Source organism: Lampetra fluviatilis, chromosome 3, assembly GCF_964198595.1.
Source record: "Lampetra fluviatilis chromosome 3, kcLamFluv1.1, whole genome shotgun sequence".
NCBI lineage: Eukaryota > Metazoa > Chordata > Hyperoartia > Petromyzontiformes > Petromyzontidae > Lampetra > Lampetra fluviatilis.
Window position 1 is genome coordinate 9,832,588 of NC_136277.1, and position 17,651 is coordinate 9,850,238.

Here is a 17,651-nt window from a genome sequence, read left to right on the forward strand (position 1 = left end):
GGAAAGACAGCGTCCTTAATATGAGTGTTTTTAAATGAGATTTATTTTTACATTCACACGAATTCAGAAGTTTGAATATGCTGAAAAGAAAAAAAAGCCTGAAAACTCCTCTCTTCAATCGCAGTTCCTGGATACGGGATAGACCACCACCATTGCGGATTTGAAACTCCCCTCTGTGAGCTGGGCTCAATGGCCTAACATGGAGCAGCTCTCACCGTGCACTGCACAGTGTGATGTGGCCACGGTCACAGGGCTCCCTCTAATGACGTTTAGGGGGAGATGCCGGGGAGTTGCTGGGCGTTCGTATGATACAGAAATATTCAGGTGTGAGGATGTGGGCAACAATGATCGACTCATAAGTAATATTTAAAAATACTTTTTTTAAACACGCTTTAATGAAATGTACCGTACGAGTAATGGCAGAACTCCACGACTCCAGGAAGTAGCCCCGAAGCTTGCCATAACGTAAGGGAGCCGTGGTGATTTACAGCCAACGTGACCTGAGCGTGGACAATTAGACCCAAGCCGAAACATAACATATCAATAAGATGTTTTAAAATATTTATTTTAGTTTTAATGATATAATATAGTATTGTCATCAGCATGACATAAGTATACCAAGTTTGCAGTCGATACCACATTGGAAAGTGGGTTAAAATAGAGTTACAAGATTTGAGGATACGAGAACGACAATAACAACAGAGTGAGTTAAATAAATTCGTGTAAAATAAAAATGGACACGTGCATAGATAGGACGAGGCGCCTAACAGATGTGTGTGCGTAAGGTGAGGATATAGCGTTCATACCTGGAGAAACCTCGACGATGAAGGAGATACCTGGAGAAGGGAGATGAACGGACAAGGGGGAAAAAATCTGACGGAGGGAATACAAACTAAAAAGTTACATATTTTTTTATTCTCACCTTTTCACCGTCAAATTGCCGAGGGCTGATTTCACCACCAGGGGGCGATCTTAATTTTAAAAAATCTCCATAAACGCCTCTTCCAGGCAGTTGACATTCCACCTCCACGCTCCCACGTGTGGGTCAACCAACAACATCCTCCCATTTACAATACAGGGGTTTTTTTTGGTTAGACCGCGTAAATATCCATGTATCTGTGCGACTTCACGAGTCAGTGGCACCAAACCGATCTCCCGAACCATACCCTTGTTGTCGAGCCCTCCGAAAAGTTCACGTAAGTACCTAGGTACTTTTCGATTTAAAGCTTTCGTGACTGCAGGGATTCATCTTCTTGGTTCTTTCGGTAAAGTCACGTAGAAGGGAAATAATAAAATAATAAAAATAAAACATAATAAAATAATTCTCACGACAGCTGTCTCCCCGACAGACCTGGTCTTCACCTGAGGACGGCTGCTTGCGTTGTGGCCGAAACGTCGTGAGAATTATTTTATGTTTTATTTTTATTACCTAGGTACTGTATGTTGAACTTCTTTCGCACCATATGCAACCAACCGTGCCAATCGGAGAAACGGGTAACACAACGCTGCCTGCGACTGTCTTGAAGTCTCGGGGGGATAACGGAATGCCAACAAATACTGCTTGCAACTATTTTCGAACATGAGCACACAGTACGGTTTGTTCACCATGCCGTAGGCGTGTAAAAAAGGGGTCTGGGCAATCCCACAAAGCGAGGCAGGAGCATCGGAGGACTAGGGATATGGTTTATGTCTTTTGTGTGCGTGTGTGTGCTACCACGTATGTATCTGCACTTTGGGTGCCGTTCATAAATGACGTTACGCACCTGGGGGGGGGGGGGGCGTTTGAGAAATGTGACGTCACATCAAAATGAGCAACTTTAAATAAATATAGACAACACGTTCTACTTAATTAAATAGACTTTGTAATAAATGTTTTCTCCTACAACATCAGCGCCACATTAAATACGCACTACAATGACAATAGTTTAAAGCGATTTGAAGCATGTTTTTTTTTTGGGGGGGGGGGGGGCAGAGCTTTGTGACGTCATATATGAGGGGGGGTCTAACTTTTTGTGACGCCGTGTGACGAAGGGGGGGGGGGTCAAAATCGTCCAAAATCGCGTGACGTCATTTATGGACGGCCCCTTTGCTCACGAATACTTGCAAGATTTGGACACATTCCCATCAGTGAGCTCCTCCGGCTGGTACGGCTGCGTTGGATGGGTCATGGAGCCCGCATACCCAGTCACCACATGCCAAAGCAGCTTCTGTTTGGCCGGATAGAGGGGGGGGGCTAAACGGGCACGACATAGGCTGGAGATAGACTGATGCGGTACAAGATGCGGAGCTGAGTGGACTTGCCTAAGACTGGTACCAGCGGTGTCAAGATCGGCCTCTATGGAGGAGGCTCGTGAAGGACACTACTGGTCAGTTGCAGGCAGTCGCCCTCCAGCAACAGCGGAGGGCGGAGGAGCATCGCTCACAACAACAAGCGGAGCGCCGGGCGGATAAAATCCAGCAAGTTGGCACAGGAGGGGACATAGCTGGTGCATCTGCCAGTCATCTCACTCAGTCGACCCATGGCACCTGGGTCTGTCCCGTGACCTCCTGTCAACGAGCCCTCGAGACTTTACGCGGCCTCAAAGTGCACCTCGCTTTTCTGACATTAGCATCACTAACCCAGCTTCTCTCTACCTTCCATCTATTACCTGTGCCCAACTCCCCCCCCCCCTGTCTCACAGCGCGACAGCCAATGCTGCTGCATCCTGTACCATTGACATGCTAATTTTCTCACGCTCCGCCCACTTACCCATGGGGTAGAGCCCACCAAAACCCTTTATAAGCTCTAGATTTGCTCTTGTTGTTAACAGATCTTTCTCCGAAATCAGCAGTTGTCCTGCTGTATAGATTCCGCCTGATGACGGTCGCTTGTGTTGCGATCGAAACGTCGTGATTTATTTTATTTTATTTCTACCTCCGTGTCTTTACCGAAAGAACCAGAGTATGGATTCCTGCAGTCACGAAAGCTTCAAATCAAGATTGCACCTCGCTTGCCACAGGCGCCGTGGCGATGTGGACACTTCGCGTGGCCTCGAAAGTGCACCTGGCCTGGCACAGGCGCCGTGGTGACGTCACCGCTACTTCGTGGCGAATGGCGGCTGTTGTTGTTGTTGTGTACTTTGCACGGGTAACACTGGACGTGGTGTTTCCCCCGAGTGTAAGAAGCCAATAGTAAAACCTAAAAATATATACAGTACTCTACCCTGCCAGCGGTCTGTTGCCCCGCACCGCCGCCAATCACCCTCAACGCACAGCAAGGCCCTTTCTTCGAATGCAAGCATACAGAGGCCAAAAACAACATGTTTTTAATGGAAATGTCGATTTGAAGTTATTTTGAATGGCTGATGTGCAAGTAATTGAGATTTGCCTGTACAGTACAATCATGGCCAGTTTAAACGCTTTTTTATAAAGGGATTTCACGATTCACTGTGAGATGTCAAGCCATTGCACTTAATTTATGGACGATTCCAGTTCTGCGAAATGTATCAGTTTAACTACCGTTTGATGCACATCTCTCCCTGTCGCAGAATGTGTGGGAATGGAACTGCTCCCTACCGTGTGGATCTGAATACACCTGAAGGGATTTCAGAGGTCGCTCTGTGATATCCGCTTCCGTGGTCCATCCAGTAACATGACGGAATGAACTGCTCTTGCGAGAATTCTGAAGGGGTGTCTCGTGACATGACGTTACTAGTTCTACAATAAGTATAGCCCGTAAAAACAAAGTTTTTCACTATAAATCCTTTATATGCGTGGCGGCTAGAGTCCTCTCGTCCTCTGGCTTGAGATGGCTGCCACCTATGGGTCAGATGATTGCATTGCACCATTAAGCAATTGGTAATTAAATATAATATTTTTGTCCTAAAAAGTGTAAACTTTTGGAAAAAATTTTCACGAACATTAATTGTCACGCACAACGAGTCTGTGTGGAAAATGTCAGCTCTATTGGATCTCGGGAAGTGGGTTAAAAAACGACTGAAAGATTTGCACGGTCCGAAGCAAGCAAGCGAACTTAATAGAAAGGATTTAAAAAGGCTCATCACCATCTTCACCTTTCTTTGTTAGTTAAGAATTTTCAATATCCAACACCCCATCTTTATTTAAACGTAACTATTCATCTGATAACTTCCTTTAGTAACTGTTATTTCAATAGCTTAATTTTAATTCAACGGCTTAATTTCAATAGCTGGACTGCCACATATCACGGATTCCTTGGTAGGGGAGACAGGGTCTGCTCTTGCATGTTTGACAGCCATCACAGTACACGACTACATTATATATCTGGACCTTGTATACAACCCGATACAAGCCTCCTTATCATTGCTCAAGTCCCTTGACGAGTATGGGGGGGATAAATATCCATATTCCCCACCCCTTTTTCAAACCACTGTTGAATAAAGGCCTTGCCATGCTAGGCATGATGGGGATTGATCGTTTTTGTCTGTGCGGGTTTGGGACCAGTTCAGATATCACTCGCCACTGATGTTAGTCATGACCGGGAATGAAACGTAGGTAACTGGGTTTACAGGTCGTGGCAGTGATAATTGCACCACCACTCCGTACCAATACCGATATTATGAATTCCAAATTTAGCAAACACCGTCAATTTTAAGCAGTCTGCGAATGTATATTGTTTCTATTTATTAACAGAGGTTGCTGGGTGGCTCAGTGAGCAAATACCACGTCAGAATACTCAGCGGGCACCCAACAGGTCCTGGGTTCAAATCCAGACAACCATCAAATATAAATTATGATTATTATGCTCTACTGAGGGAAGCCTCATCAAGTCTCATTACAATTTTTCAGGAGAGTCCTGCCAGGTTTTTTGCAACAGGGCAGAGGTCGCAACCGGGTACCCGATACCCGTACCCTACCCGATACCCGGCTACCCGTACCCGGCCGGGTACGGGTACGGGTACAGGTAAGCCGTGAGTCACTGGTGAGTAACCGTTTGTCACTCATTTCGGGTAGGGTACGGGTAGGGAACGGGAAACCGTACCTGGCCGGGTACGGGTACCCATTTGCGACCCTGGTGCGGCCGGGTACGGGTAATGAATCAAAACCCGTTTGCGACCCTCTGCAACAGGGGTAACAATTGTTATATAATCCATATTAGTATTTTTTCCAAAATTCGGATCGTGACTAATGTGGAATGGCTTTTACCTGTGCCAAAAATAAACCAACGGTTTACACTAACATCTTGGGATTATTTACGTCCACCGTGAAGTAGACGGTGTGTATTTCTACGCTTATTAAGCCAACAGTAATCACCCAGGCGGGCACTGGTTTCAAATCGTGAACATCTGGAAAAAGTGGCAGATGCGCTACCGCTAAGCCATGTAACCAACCCATGATGGAACCACATTCTCGAGTGTTGCGAGCTGACAGTACCATCCATGCCACCAATTACTGCACCACAACCTCCCATTTTATTTAATTTGGTGTATCACTTAATTTGGCATATTCAAACTGTGACGATGAAACAATGTGGTGCGATTACCGTGTGACAAGCACTACCCAAGGTGAACAACCCAGTGTGGTTAAAAGAACATCAAAGGGACATACATATTTCAAATGTCTTGTGGTTGTCGATCTCTGACACAAAGCGATGCAGGTTCCTTGCCAAAGTTCTGAATTGAAAATGTATTTAAGTCATGACGTCACTCCATTTGCAAAGCTTTGTGAGGAAGAAAAAAAAGTGTGCATTAAACAAAAACCCAATTAAGCCATGCTTCACAAATTCACCCATTCAAGATATGTTCATGAAAAGCCTTTATGCAAGTACCTGCTTGCATGCATTTGTAAGCGTGTAAGTGTACACATTCCATCTCAAGCAATGAAGCAGTTTAAAATCAGTTGCTGAATTACTTCCCATTTTGCTAGCAACACTCCCTCCATTTTCGCACTACATAAAACAACTGCATGAAGACAACCGACTACGAAGCTGCACATTTAAATTTCACATTGTAACGTAAAACTTCAAATCAATCAGATGGTCATTGCAATTGTGTCTAGGATGATCATTAGGACTATTAGAGTATGAATATAAAGACAAAGACCCCCCATATAGCCTTAAATGAATGTTGGGGCAAGTGCTGTTAGCGAGCACCTATGAAGACCCCGGCACGACACACGAGGGGTGGGTGGCCGGCACGACACACGAGGGGTGGGTGGGTGGCCGGCACGACACACGAGGGGTGGGTGGGTGGCCGGCACCACGCCCGGCCGCCTTTGTCTCCCCAGTGACGACGTTTACACACTCAAACGAGTACAATGTGTGAGCCTACCTAGGGGAGGCCCAGAACAGATTAAAATAATCCTCACTGTTATTGGCTTTGAGCAGCGCGCTAACCATTGCACGACCGCTTCCCTCATGAATACACGTAACGTAGACAGACACCACGCGCATAAACTGGATCCATGACAAATGCAAAAGGTATAGATAGAAACAAAATGCAACATTGTGACCGAAGAATTCGGTCCCCCTCCCATCTTGTCTTGAAAGTCATATGGCCACCGTGCGATGTGCACAGCGACTTTTCTCAAACCACGAAAACAGTGAAACATGTGGCCATGTTATTTCAGACTCCTTTGAATTGGAGGTCTCAAAACAAGGCTGCGTGTGCATTATACACACAGCATCGCGGTGGAACGCAACGTTGCAGAGGGCGTGGTGGCAGGACCCTGTACAATGATCTCCATCGCACATTTTCCTCCCCAGAAATCACATTACGGGTTAAGAGACGCTACGGAAAGTAACGCACCAAAAACTTGTTGTATAAATCTGGTCAAGCACACACCCAAAGTTTTTTTTTAAAAACAGAAATAGAGGGAAACCGCGTCTTATAATCCGTAGAATACGACATTGCTCTTATCAGCATCCAGCCGGCACTCACTGTTATCTCTGATTTGTTAGTTACTCATCATTTACAGAAAGTGTCAGAATTCGCTGACATTTTTCGATTTAAAGCTTTCGTGACTGCAGGGATTCATCTTCTTGGTTCTTTCGGTAAAGTCACGTAGAAGGGAAATAATAAAAATTCAACATAATAAAATACAATTCTCACGACGTTTCGGCCACAACGCACGTAGCCGTCCTCAGGTGAAGAACAGGGCTGTCGGAAAAACTTCATTCAGACGCTGCTTTTCCGACAGCCCTGTTCTTCACTTGAGCACGGCTGCTTGCGTTGTGGCCGAAACGTCGTGAGAATTGCATTTTATTATGTTGAATTTTTATTATTTTATTATCTCCCTTCTACGTGACTTCACCGAAAGAACCAAGAAGATGAATTCGCTGACACACACGGCGTGGTGGTTGCGGTGTGTGTGTGTGTTCATGTGTGTGTGTTCACAGTTCATCAGACGTGCGTGTTTGCTGCGCTTGGGGGTGAGTTGCCTGCCGCAGAGGCGAAGGGACATTGTCATCCTCCGTCTTCGCATCACCGGTGACGCCCAGCAGAGAGGCGAACATCTCAGCCGGTGCTGCGTACAGCTCCTCCATGGTGAGGGCGCCATCCCCATCCCTGTCGCTGGCCTGGAATAACCGCGCAAGAATCCCACTGCCGTTCGTCTGGCCCCGTCCCCGCAGCCAGTCCTTCATCTCGCCCAGCGTGACCACGTCTCGACCCTCAAAGTCCTCGAGCACCTGCGACCTCAACAGCTCCAAGGTGGACGCCATCTGGTAGTCGCTCAGAGGCACGTCTTGGGCCGCTGGCGGCTGCGGCGTCTTCTCGCAGTCCGTCTGGTTGAACCAGTGGAGGTGCACGAACCAAAAGTTCACCGCTAGGCTCCTGCCCGCGTCCGAGTTCACCTGGTGGAGCCACTTGTAGGGGATGAAGAAGCAGTCGCCGGCGTCGACCGTGGCGCGGTACCAGCGCATGCGACGTAACCCCGGGTATCGGTACATATCCACGCGGTCCACGTCGACCCCGAGGAACGCCTCGTCGGCGTGGTCCAGCGCAAGGCGCTCCAGCTCCGCGCGGTCAGCCATGAAGAAGCGCTTGCGTCCGGCGAGCACGCAGATGACGTTGTCGAGCGAGTCGTAGTGGAGCACCGATTTGGTGCCACCGCCGCTGAGCCAGAGCACCGAGTCGACGAGCGCTCGCTGGAGACCTCCGCACGCGAGGCACGAGGGCGGCCACACTTCGTCGCGCATTGCCACGGGAAGGCTCTCCACCATGTAGACGTCCTCGAGCGCGAACGAGCGCAGGAACGACGCCAGGCTGCTGCTGTAGACGCCCGCCGAGCGGTTTTCCTTCTTGCCTAGTTCGACGCTCACCTCGAGCGAGCCGTAGCGGACGCGCAGGTAGTCGTCGTCCGCCCAGCGCGAGAACGCCGGCATGCGCAACGCGGCGCCGCGGAAGAGCACCGGGCGGCCGGGCGACACGAATTCGTGGAAGAATGAGGTCGGGGAGGGCATCGCTGCGAGCGACGGCGCGTCCGCCTCGGGTGGGGCGTGTGAACCCAGTGGCCTCATGTGACCCGGCGGGTGGCCCGTGGTGGTGGTGGCGGTGGCCGCATCCTCCGGCTGCGTGGGTGAGATGGACGTGGCCGGAGTGGCTTCGGTGGCCGGTGATGTCGACCACAGGCTGGCGCACGCTGGGGCCCCCATCAGTGCCACGAGCAGTATTCGCGTTGTCAGCTGAAGGGCAGCGATCGTGCGCTGCGGAGAACACGTGCCGTGCTCGGCCATGCTAACGTTGACGCCGCGATGGGAGCTGGTCAGCTGAGCTGTGAGCCGTGGACCGGGGGGGGGGCGTTAAAAGTTGTTTTTTGTTACGTGGTCTCCTTTGACAAGGCAGAGGCTGGGCTCTCTACATCTTCTGTGCCTGGCCTAACGCTCCGTTCCGTGCAACTCGGGTTGCCCTCTTGCTTAAAACTTCCCAGCGGATCGACTGCGAGCGCCCAGTTGGGTGCAGCCAAGGGCAGTCGGAGGTGGTGGTGATGATGCTGCTCCAGACGCCGTGAGTTGGGAGCTAAAGCTCGTCCAGTGATGCGAACGTTGTGGCCGCGGCCCTCTCATCTCACTCGTAGCAGGAGGGGGGGGGGAGCAGAAAGTTGAGTTCACAGCGACACGGGAGCTCTAGCGAATGCACAGCGCATCTGCAGTTCCGGCAGCTGAACTATTTTTTTTTCTAAAAGTGTTTTTGTTGTCGTCATATCCCCAACATGAACAAAAGAATCCCACGTTCGTCTGTTGAAACATTTGTTTAGATCAACTGATTGGGATCAGAGTTAAATTGAAATTTCACATTCCCCACCTCCATCCCTCCCATCGCCACCTACGCCGCACTTGGTTTCGCCCACAGCAACTTGGATGACGTGGCTGCCCCGCCCGTCATCCCTGTCCCGCCCACCCTCCGTGCCCCCCCCCCGCCTTCACCCCTCCTCCCCGCCTTCACCCCCCCCCGCGCCTTCACCCCCCCCCCCGCCTTCACCCCCCCCCGCCTTCACCCCCCCCCCGCCTTCACCCCCGCCTTCACCCCCCCCTGCCTTCACCCCCCCGCCTTCACCCAACCCATCCCCATGTGATGGAGTGTGGTGATGCAATGAATGGGGCTCGGTGGATAAACAGCGTTATCCGAGGTATGGGGCCATCGTTGCAACTCCCCCCTGCCCCCTCTGTCAATACACTGCGGGGACGAATGCCTTGCCACTTGACATTTCAATAATATGGGTGTTGTTCTTGGTTCTTTCGGTAAAGTCACGTAGAAGGGAAATAATAAAAGTAAAACAATAAAATTCTCACGACGTTTCGATTGCAACACATTGCAATCATCATCAGGTGTGAAAACCACAGCAGGAACATTTGAAAACGCCACTTTTTTCAAATTTGGTGCTGATAATGTTAAGGCTCGTGGTGCATAATACGATTCTGTTGCTGACAAGTGGTGTAATAATTGTTTCATTTTATGTAGTGTTTTTCATGCAAATTGCATTTGACAATCACTGAGGAGCCAAAGATAAGCTGCAATTAAGGCAGTCAGGTGCCAACAATTTCCCAAGCTCAGCAGTTAAGATGTGTTCAGCCAATTAATGAGCACTTATACGTAATTATTGCAAAGGTGGCAATGCTGCTTCATGCTGCTACTGATACAACAGCGCAACAGCAGACCTGGCACAGGAATTGCTCATAAAAGACTCAACACACATCATGGACCATTACATTTTTTGTTTACTCATCATGAATCAATGCTGCTGAAAGTATGCACTCACAAAAGGCCGTACAGCTCATGGTGTGTATAATAAATTATTTTTTAACAAATTTATTTAGAGAGACAAATGTGATGGACACATTGCTTATTTAATGTATTTATATTCGAACAACTATTTAGAATTTTACATCAGAATAAATAAATACATTTAACTGAATAGTTTTCATTTAAAAAAAGATTGTGTAAAAGTAGCGTTCAAATGCTGCAAAAATCATCCACCTTGTCGACGTACAGTGCTCAGAAAAAGTTTGTGAACCCCAATACTAATTATGGAAATTCCATAGTATAATCATGATAGCCTTCTTCAATCAAAACCGTCTTTTGTTAAATATCTAATAGGCGAATGGGGTTTATGTTAACCAATTCCATGTATTTTGAAACAAAATTATGTATTAATTAAACAAACAATGAGTATTCTATTGTTCTTTCGCTAAACTCACGTAGATATAAAAAAAGAAAATACAAAAAAGAAAGTGATTAAAATATCACGACGTTTCGATCGCAACACAAGCGGTCGTCATCAGGAAGAGAGAGGTTAGCCTCTGAGAGCAAGCTGTTAATAAAGGTTTAGAGATGAGCGGGCAGCTAATGTTAGGACTTAGATTAAGATCTAATACAATTTTAGATTTGAAATATGTGAAAATCCTAAGGGGTTCACAAACATTTTCTCGGCACTAGCTTATTTTTCCTGCAACGATAATTTGCCATGAAAAATATTGCCTTTTACTGCTCTCTGTATCATAGCAATGCGATCATAAGGCTACGTGTGAGTGTAAAGGCATGCGTTTTATGGACCCCTTCCCGCGTCCAACGCTCGTAAGCGGGACTGCACAGTATCAGCAGTTAAAACATCGTAAATTCTTGACAAAACTCACTTAGGCCACCCCTACCAATATATGTACAGGTTTTATAATTTTTTTGTTTAGGGCCGTCCATAAATGACGTCACGCACCTGGGGGGGGGGGGGGTCAGACATTTGTGACGATGTGTGACGAGAGGGGGGGGGGCGATTTGAGAAATGTGACGTCACATCAAAATGCGCAACTTTAAATAAATATAGACAACACGTTCTACTTAATGAAATAGACTTTTTAATAAATGTTTTCTCCTACAACATCAGAGTGCAGCGCCACATTAAATACGCACTACAATGACAATAGTTTAAAGAGCTTTGAAGCATGTTTTATTTTTTGGGGGGGGGGGGGGTCTGACTATTTGTGACGCCGTGTGACGAAGGGGTGGGGGTCAAAAATCGACCAAAATCGCGTGACGTCATTTATGGACGGCCCCTTTGAAGAATTGCATTTTCATATAAAATGCAAAGTTAACGCTTCATAACATCTCCTTCATCAAGTGAAAATTAAAGACAAGGTGTGATTGTGACCATGCAACACAAAGTATGGACCAAATAGTAAACGACTGTAGTCTGTGCCCCCTCAATGGAGGAGGAATACGAAAACTGCACGAACTCTCTTCTGAAAGTACTCTTAGGTTTGTTCAGTAAAGTCACGTAGGTAAAAAATCTAAAAATAAATTAAAATGAAAAATAATAAACTAAAAAAACTTACTTTTATTAATTTTTATTAAAAAAATTATTAACAATTTTTTTAAATGACATTTAATACAAGTAAAAGAACTTACTTTTATACATTTGAATTTCATTTTTTTTTATTTTTTACCTACGTAACTTTACCGAAAAAACCTAAGAGAATGAATCCTTGCAGTCACGAAAGCTTCAAATCTCTTCTGAAGCCCGCTCGTGGCCAGCAGACCTCGACATTGGCATTCGGCTCCTGAACGTATTTTCATACGCAAGAATATATTAACGGTTAATTTTCTTTTTGATTTAAAGTTTTCGTGACTGCAGGGATTCATCTTCTTGGTTCTTTCGGTAAAGTCACATAGAAGGGAAATAATTAAATAATAAAAATATTAAACAAAATTCTCAGGTATGAAATCTACAGCAACATTTTCTTGCTGTGGATTTCACACATTGTTTTTGAGATATTTATGATTAAAGCGGTTTTTAACGAAAAAATACGCATTTTATGACTTTCAAATCTGAATAATTCGAAAACGGTCAAAGATAGGAGCTTCCCCTCAAAGAGTATTAAGTTAATTAATTTTAGTTTTTTTCTGTTAAAAATAGAACGGAATTTTTATATTTAACGGTTTCCGATGAGTATGTACGTCTTGAAATGTAAGAAGTTGAATGAAGCCGTCAGCAATAAAAAAAAATCGTGGGAAAATGCAAATTTTTGGAGTAAGTTGTTAGTGTCTGATCGTAAATAAAAATAGTCAAAATATATTTCAGGTTCATTATTATATGTATTAAATCAGAATACATATTCTGATAAACATTCTGATTCTGACCACAACTCAAAACCAACCCCGACGTCACTGCAAAGGGCGCTTTTCTACTGGCGATGACGTTCCGCCGACATGACGTCATCTCGCTCCGGGAGTTCACAGGACGTGAAGGCGGTTTGCGTGACGTAATCGCGCACGTTCCGCCGACATGACGTCATCTCGCTCCGGGAGTTCACAGGACGTGAAGGCGGTTTGCGTGACGTCATCGCGCACGAAGCAGGCCGCCACAAAACGCCGGCGACGTCACGACGCACGGGCGTCACGTCACGTTACGTTACGACGCACGGGCGTACGACGCCTCACGTCACGACGTACTGACGTCACGTCGCCTCACGTCACGACGCACTGACGTCACGACGCAGGGAGCGCGTGTCCAGAGCCAGGGCCCAGAGTCACCGGGACTGGGACTGCGATTCGTGGCGAGTAAGAGGAGGAGGAGGCGACGGCGAGTTTCTGCGTCTCTCCCCTGTCTCTCCCCTGTCTCCACACGGGTCTCTGTCTGTCTTGTCTCCACACAGAGACAACAATGTACTCGTGTGTCTCATCACGAGTCTTGGTTCTGCCCGTAGCCAGCCGTGATAATCGGATATCCGCGAGTCTCCGTGTCTCATTGTATCTTAATCTCATCATGAGTCTGTATCAACCCGTCCTCCTCACGATGCGTCCCTTCCTGTCCCAATGTGTCTCTGTCCCCCTGTCCCCACGTCTCATTGTATATCAACCCTTTCCCCATCGTCTCTGCGTGCCCTTGACACGATGTATCGTTAACTGCTCGTCTCGCCGTGTATCTGTGTCCTCAATCTGTCCCCAGCATCTCAATATGTCCTTGTGTCTGCGTTGTGCCTGTCCTGCCCGTCTCTCATGCCTCCTCATCTCGCGATACGCACGTGTCTCTGTGTATCCCTCCAGTTGCGAACATCTGTGCGCAAAGAGCTCCATAGCTCATCGGATTACTCCAAGAGTTCGATTTGTCTCCGTGTCTCTCCACAAACCTGTATCTCCACGTCCCCCCGTGTCCCCCCTATGACTCCATCTCGTGGGTTTGTGTTGTGGCCTGTGTGTGTGTCTGTGTGTGTGCGCTATGAGCGATGTTTTCATAGCAGTATGGGACTATGGGTCCACGTGCATTTAAAGTGCACCACGCTGACGTCACCGCTGTGGTGATCACAGTTTTCAGTTTCATTGATTTGCTACGAGGAGGTGGGGTGACAGCACCACGCCCGGCCGCCTTTGTCACCCCCCCCCCCCCCCCCCCCAGTGGCGATGTTCACACAGCAGACCAGTTACTCGTTTGAGGCTGAGTCGACCTAGGGGAGGGCCCAGGACCGGTTCAAATAATCGTCACCGGTGGTGGCCGTGAGCGGGAATCGAACTCGGGTCGCCGGGTTCGTAGCGCGGCGTGGCGCTAACCACTACACTACAATGCGTTACGCTTCCACGTGCGCGGGTCACGTGACAGATTTAACGTCACAGTTAAATTGCCGTGCAAAAAATAAATGCTTTATTGAGCTCCCCCCCCACCAAAAAAGTGTATTTTTATCATTTTTGCATGTCGGGAGGTACGCTAAACATTTTGAACAGACAAATAATCACACCTTTGCCTTTGACAAATGTGGAGATAGCCCTGTGAGCCATTCGGCTCTTGAATCGGGTGCAACCGCAACAAACAAAAAAACATGAACGGGAAAACATCTTAAAGTGACTATGCGCAAACAGAAAAATCCAGGAAAAAAAAACAGCAAAGTCTTCCAGAAAAAGCACCGTACACCAACGTTGTGCAAAAATCCCAGTGGGATGCAAGTCAAACAACAACAACCCCAAGACAACTTAGATTAAAACCATCAGTCTAACTCCGTACTACAACAAACAAACATGGCCAAACCAAAAAACTTTTCGAAATCACCAAAATAAAGCCATAAGCAATGTAACAGTGATCATAGGAACTGTGACCGAAATTTCACAATAAACGACATAAACAACATGTACCACCAAACCCTGTAGCCATAGCTGGCTGCATGAGTCACTCCACAATAGCAGGAGCATCAGTAGGAGTATCAACATTTTTCAAATGCACACTACATCGTTACCGGCTACTGCTCAACGTCAGTGGCAAATTGTGCCTTAAACGGGTTCAGTACAAGGTGCTTTGTGTATTGGAGAGAGTGAATAAGGCGGCAGGCGACGTTTTCACAGCACTTGCCCCAACAGTATGTTAAGGCTTTGTCTTTGACCAAATCACCTGAAATGTACCTCATTTCGACGGATCTCAACCTACAACACCTGTGTGATTACCTGGTGTTGTAGGTTTTAGGGCTGCGAGGTAGTAGGGAGATTATAGAATTGCTAAGTGTTTCCCTATTGCCGTGTGTAGCCCCCCCCCCCAGTGTTCTTCAGTAATGTATCCTGAAATGTGCCAAAAACTCATAAATGGAATTGGCCAAACAACCCCCCAAATGCAGGACCCTCCTGGGAAAAAAAAAAGAGTTCAGATTCAGTGAGGCTTTTCTGGGCAATGTTTGGTTACCGTGCTAGGAATGATCTTTGCTGAAACCACAACCATTCGTATGCATTGTGTGCAGTGCAGGTCTTGATAGGAGACTGCAAACAACATTTCATCTCAAGGTGTTCACACTCAAAGGGGAGTATTTGCTTTTATACGGAGTTGTGGCGTAATTGTGGTGATGAAAGTGGTGCATCGGTTGGCGACGATGTGGTTGGTGTATGTTACTTTGGATATGTACGATGCAAAATAAGTTCAACATACACAATGATTAACTGGGGGAGTGGTAGTGCAGGGGTTAGCAAGCTTCACTACAAACCCGGCGACCGGAGTTCGATTCCCACCCATGGCCAACTCCAGTGACGATTATCTGACCCGTCCTGGGCCACCCCTAGGTCGACTCAGCCACAAATGAGTACCTGTGCAATGTGTAAACATTGCCAATAGGGAGACGAAAGCGACCGGGCGTGATGCTGGCAACCCATCCCCATGTGTACCGTGCCGGCCTTCATAGGTGCTCGCGAACAGCACTCGCCCCAAACGTGCGTGAAGGCTTTATGGGGGATATTTGTCTTGTGTTCCCTGCTACAGGATGGGGGTGGGGTGGGGAGAGGTTTGGGGGCTGCTGGGACTGGCGGCAGTTGGAGTCTATGTCCTGTGGGGTCCTTCAACTCGTGCATCACGAAAAAAAGGTACTGATATCACACACACACTACATGTATGTTGAACTTCTTTCACACCGTACGTAGTCAACCGTGCTAAATGGGAGGTGCACCATATACCACAATCTCACCTACTGTCTTCAATCACACGCCATATACTACACAACCTCACCAACTCTCTGAAACGCACACACACTACATACGCACCATATACAACGCAATCTCACCTGTCTGAAATCACACTGCATACACACCACATACGACATAATCTCACCACTGCTGAGTTAAATCGTACTGCACACCATATACTGCACAATCTAACTGCGATAACACACACTGCACATGCACTTGATACTACAGTCTCACCTGTATCATACACACTACTTTGACTACACGTCACGTAACGCACCAAGGTTGCGCACATGCGTACCATACACAAAGTAGCCATGCCACATTTTTCGAGGCCAGAGAAAAATTATATATCACTCGGCAGACAACATTTAGTTTCGTTGCCAAATAAGAGAAGACAAAAGCACATTTTAGTCAGGCAATACCATCCATTCTTGTCTTGCACAGTTTTTCGATTAAAGCTTTCGTGACTGCAGGGATTGATCTTCTTGGTTCTTTCGGTAAAGTCTTTCCGACAGACCTGTTCTTCACCTGAGGACGGCTGCTTGCGTTGTGGCCGAAACGTCGTGAGAATTGTATTTTATTATGTTTTATTTTTATTATTTCCCTTCTACGTGACTTTACCGAAAGAACCAAGAAGATTGCACAGTTTTTCTCTGCTATGTTAAACAGGCCCCGTAGTTGTATAAACCACCAAGCAACGTTTGTTTAACAAGCCACACCCTGCTTGTAAAACTCAAACCAGTTCAGTGCTTGCCTGATTTAAAAAAAATGCAGCTGGCAGATTACCATTATAGGGATGAATGAGACCTGCGTTTTATTTGTATTATACCATGTGCACACATAGTGGTGTTGCATTTCTTTATAGCGCTCACTGCGCTGTGAACTTGGTGACCCGAGTTTTGTTCCCGGTCACATAAAACATCAGTGATGAGCGATATCTGAATTTGCCCTGGGCTCCCCCTTCACAAATCCACATCGACCAGCAGAGTGAGTTACGGTCAAACAACTCTCATGATAACACGGCATAGGGAGACCTTCAGCATACCTGAAGCTTCATTCCTCACTGAATATTTATCGGCTTGCCAATAGACTGAACTTTTGCTGGTTATGTTGTACCGGGTGCCGAAATAATTCAAGACACACGGACATTAAACCCAGCATATATCACATTCTGTATTAGGGTTGTTAAGCAATCGTCATTAAACCATAACATTTTTCCAAAATCGAACATCGATTCCGAAAGTCAGGAACCAGTTATCGTTTGCGGTGGGATTTTGTATGTATGTATGTTGATCTTCTTTGGCACATATACGTAGCCAACCGTGCTAAACAGAGGTACGGGGAAAAGACAACAAACTAAACACAAAAAGCCGTTTTAAAGAAATTAGTACGCAATCGAGATTTAAAGTGCATAGCTCCAGTGGTTTCCAAATATCGGAAGGAAGAGCGTTCCAGACGGCCGCTACAAGGATGGCCAGAGTTTGCGTGATGGTTTATGATTTCTTGTCGAGATTAGCAAGGTATTGTGGTTCACTTGTGGCAAGGACTTTGTGTGTATTGAGTGAGACCTCAGAATGTATTTGTTAAGCAACCGGATGCCAACGCAGCTCAGCGAGCACCAGGACGGACATGGTCAGATCTTGCAGTAACCGTCACGACGCGTGCCAAAGAAGTTTGGACACGCTGCAGCTTGCTATTGTTTTTGCCAGACGTCAAGATGTTAGCAATGAATGCACTCACTGGCACGTGCAAACGTTCAAACAGAAACGGCGG

General features: G+C 46.9%; 2 protein-coding genes across 3 annotated transcripts in view; one reads left to right on the forward strand and one right to left on the reverse strand.

Annotated features, from left to right (window-relative positions):
• Positions 1 to 7,198: 7,198 nt before the first annotated feature.
• LOC144949006 (bifunctional peptidase and arginyl-hydroxylase JMJD5-like) lies at positions 7,199 to 9,125 on the reverse strand. The gene has a single exon (XM_078878794.1). The coding sequence runs from the start codon at positions 8,690 to 8,692 to the stop codon at positions 7,349 to 7,351; it is 1,344 nt and encodes a 447-aa protein (XP_078734920.1). The 5' UTR covers positions 8,693 to 9,125; the 3' UTR covers positions 7,199 to 7,348.
• Positions 9,126 to 12,925: 3,800 nt separating this feature from the next.
• Positions 12,926 to 17,651, forward strand: part of USP30 (ubiquitin specific peptidase 30) — a 28,259-nt gene continuing 23,533 nt past the window's right edge. For both annotated transcript variants that reach the window (XM_078882417.1, XM_078882425.1), the window contains exons 1-2: positions 12,926 to 13,007; positions 15,676 to 15,776. In XM_078882417.1, coding sequence (XP_078738543.1) covers positions 15,677 to 15,776 — 100 coding nt within the window. In that variant the 5' untranslated portion in view covers positions 12,926 to 13,007; position 15,676. The remainder of the gene's footprint in view (positions 13,008 to 15,675; positions 15,777 to 17,651) is intronic.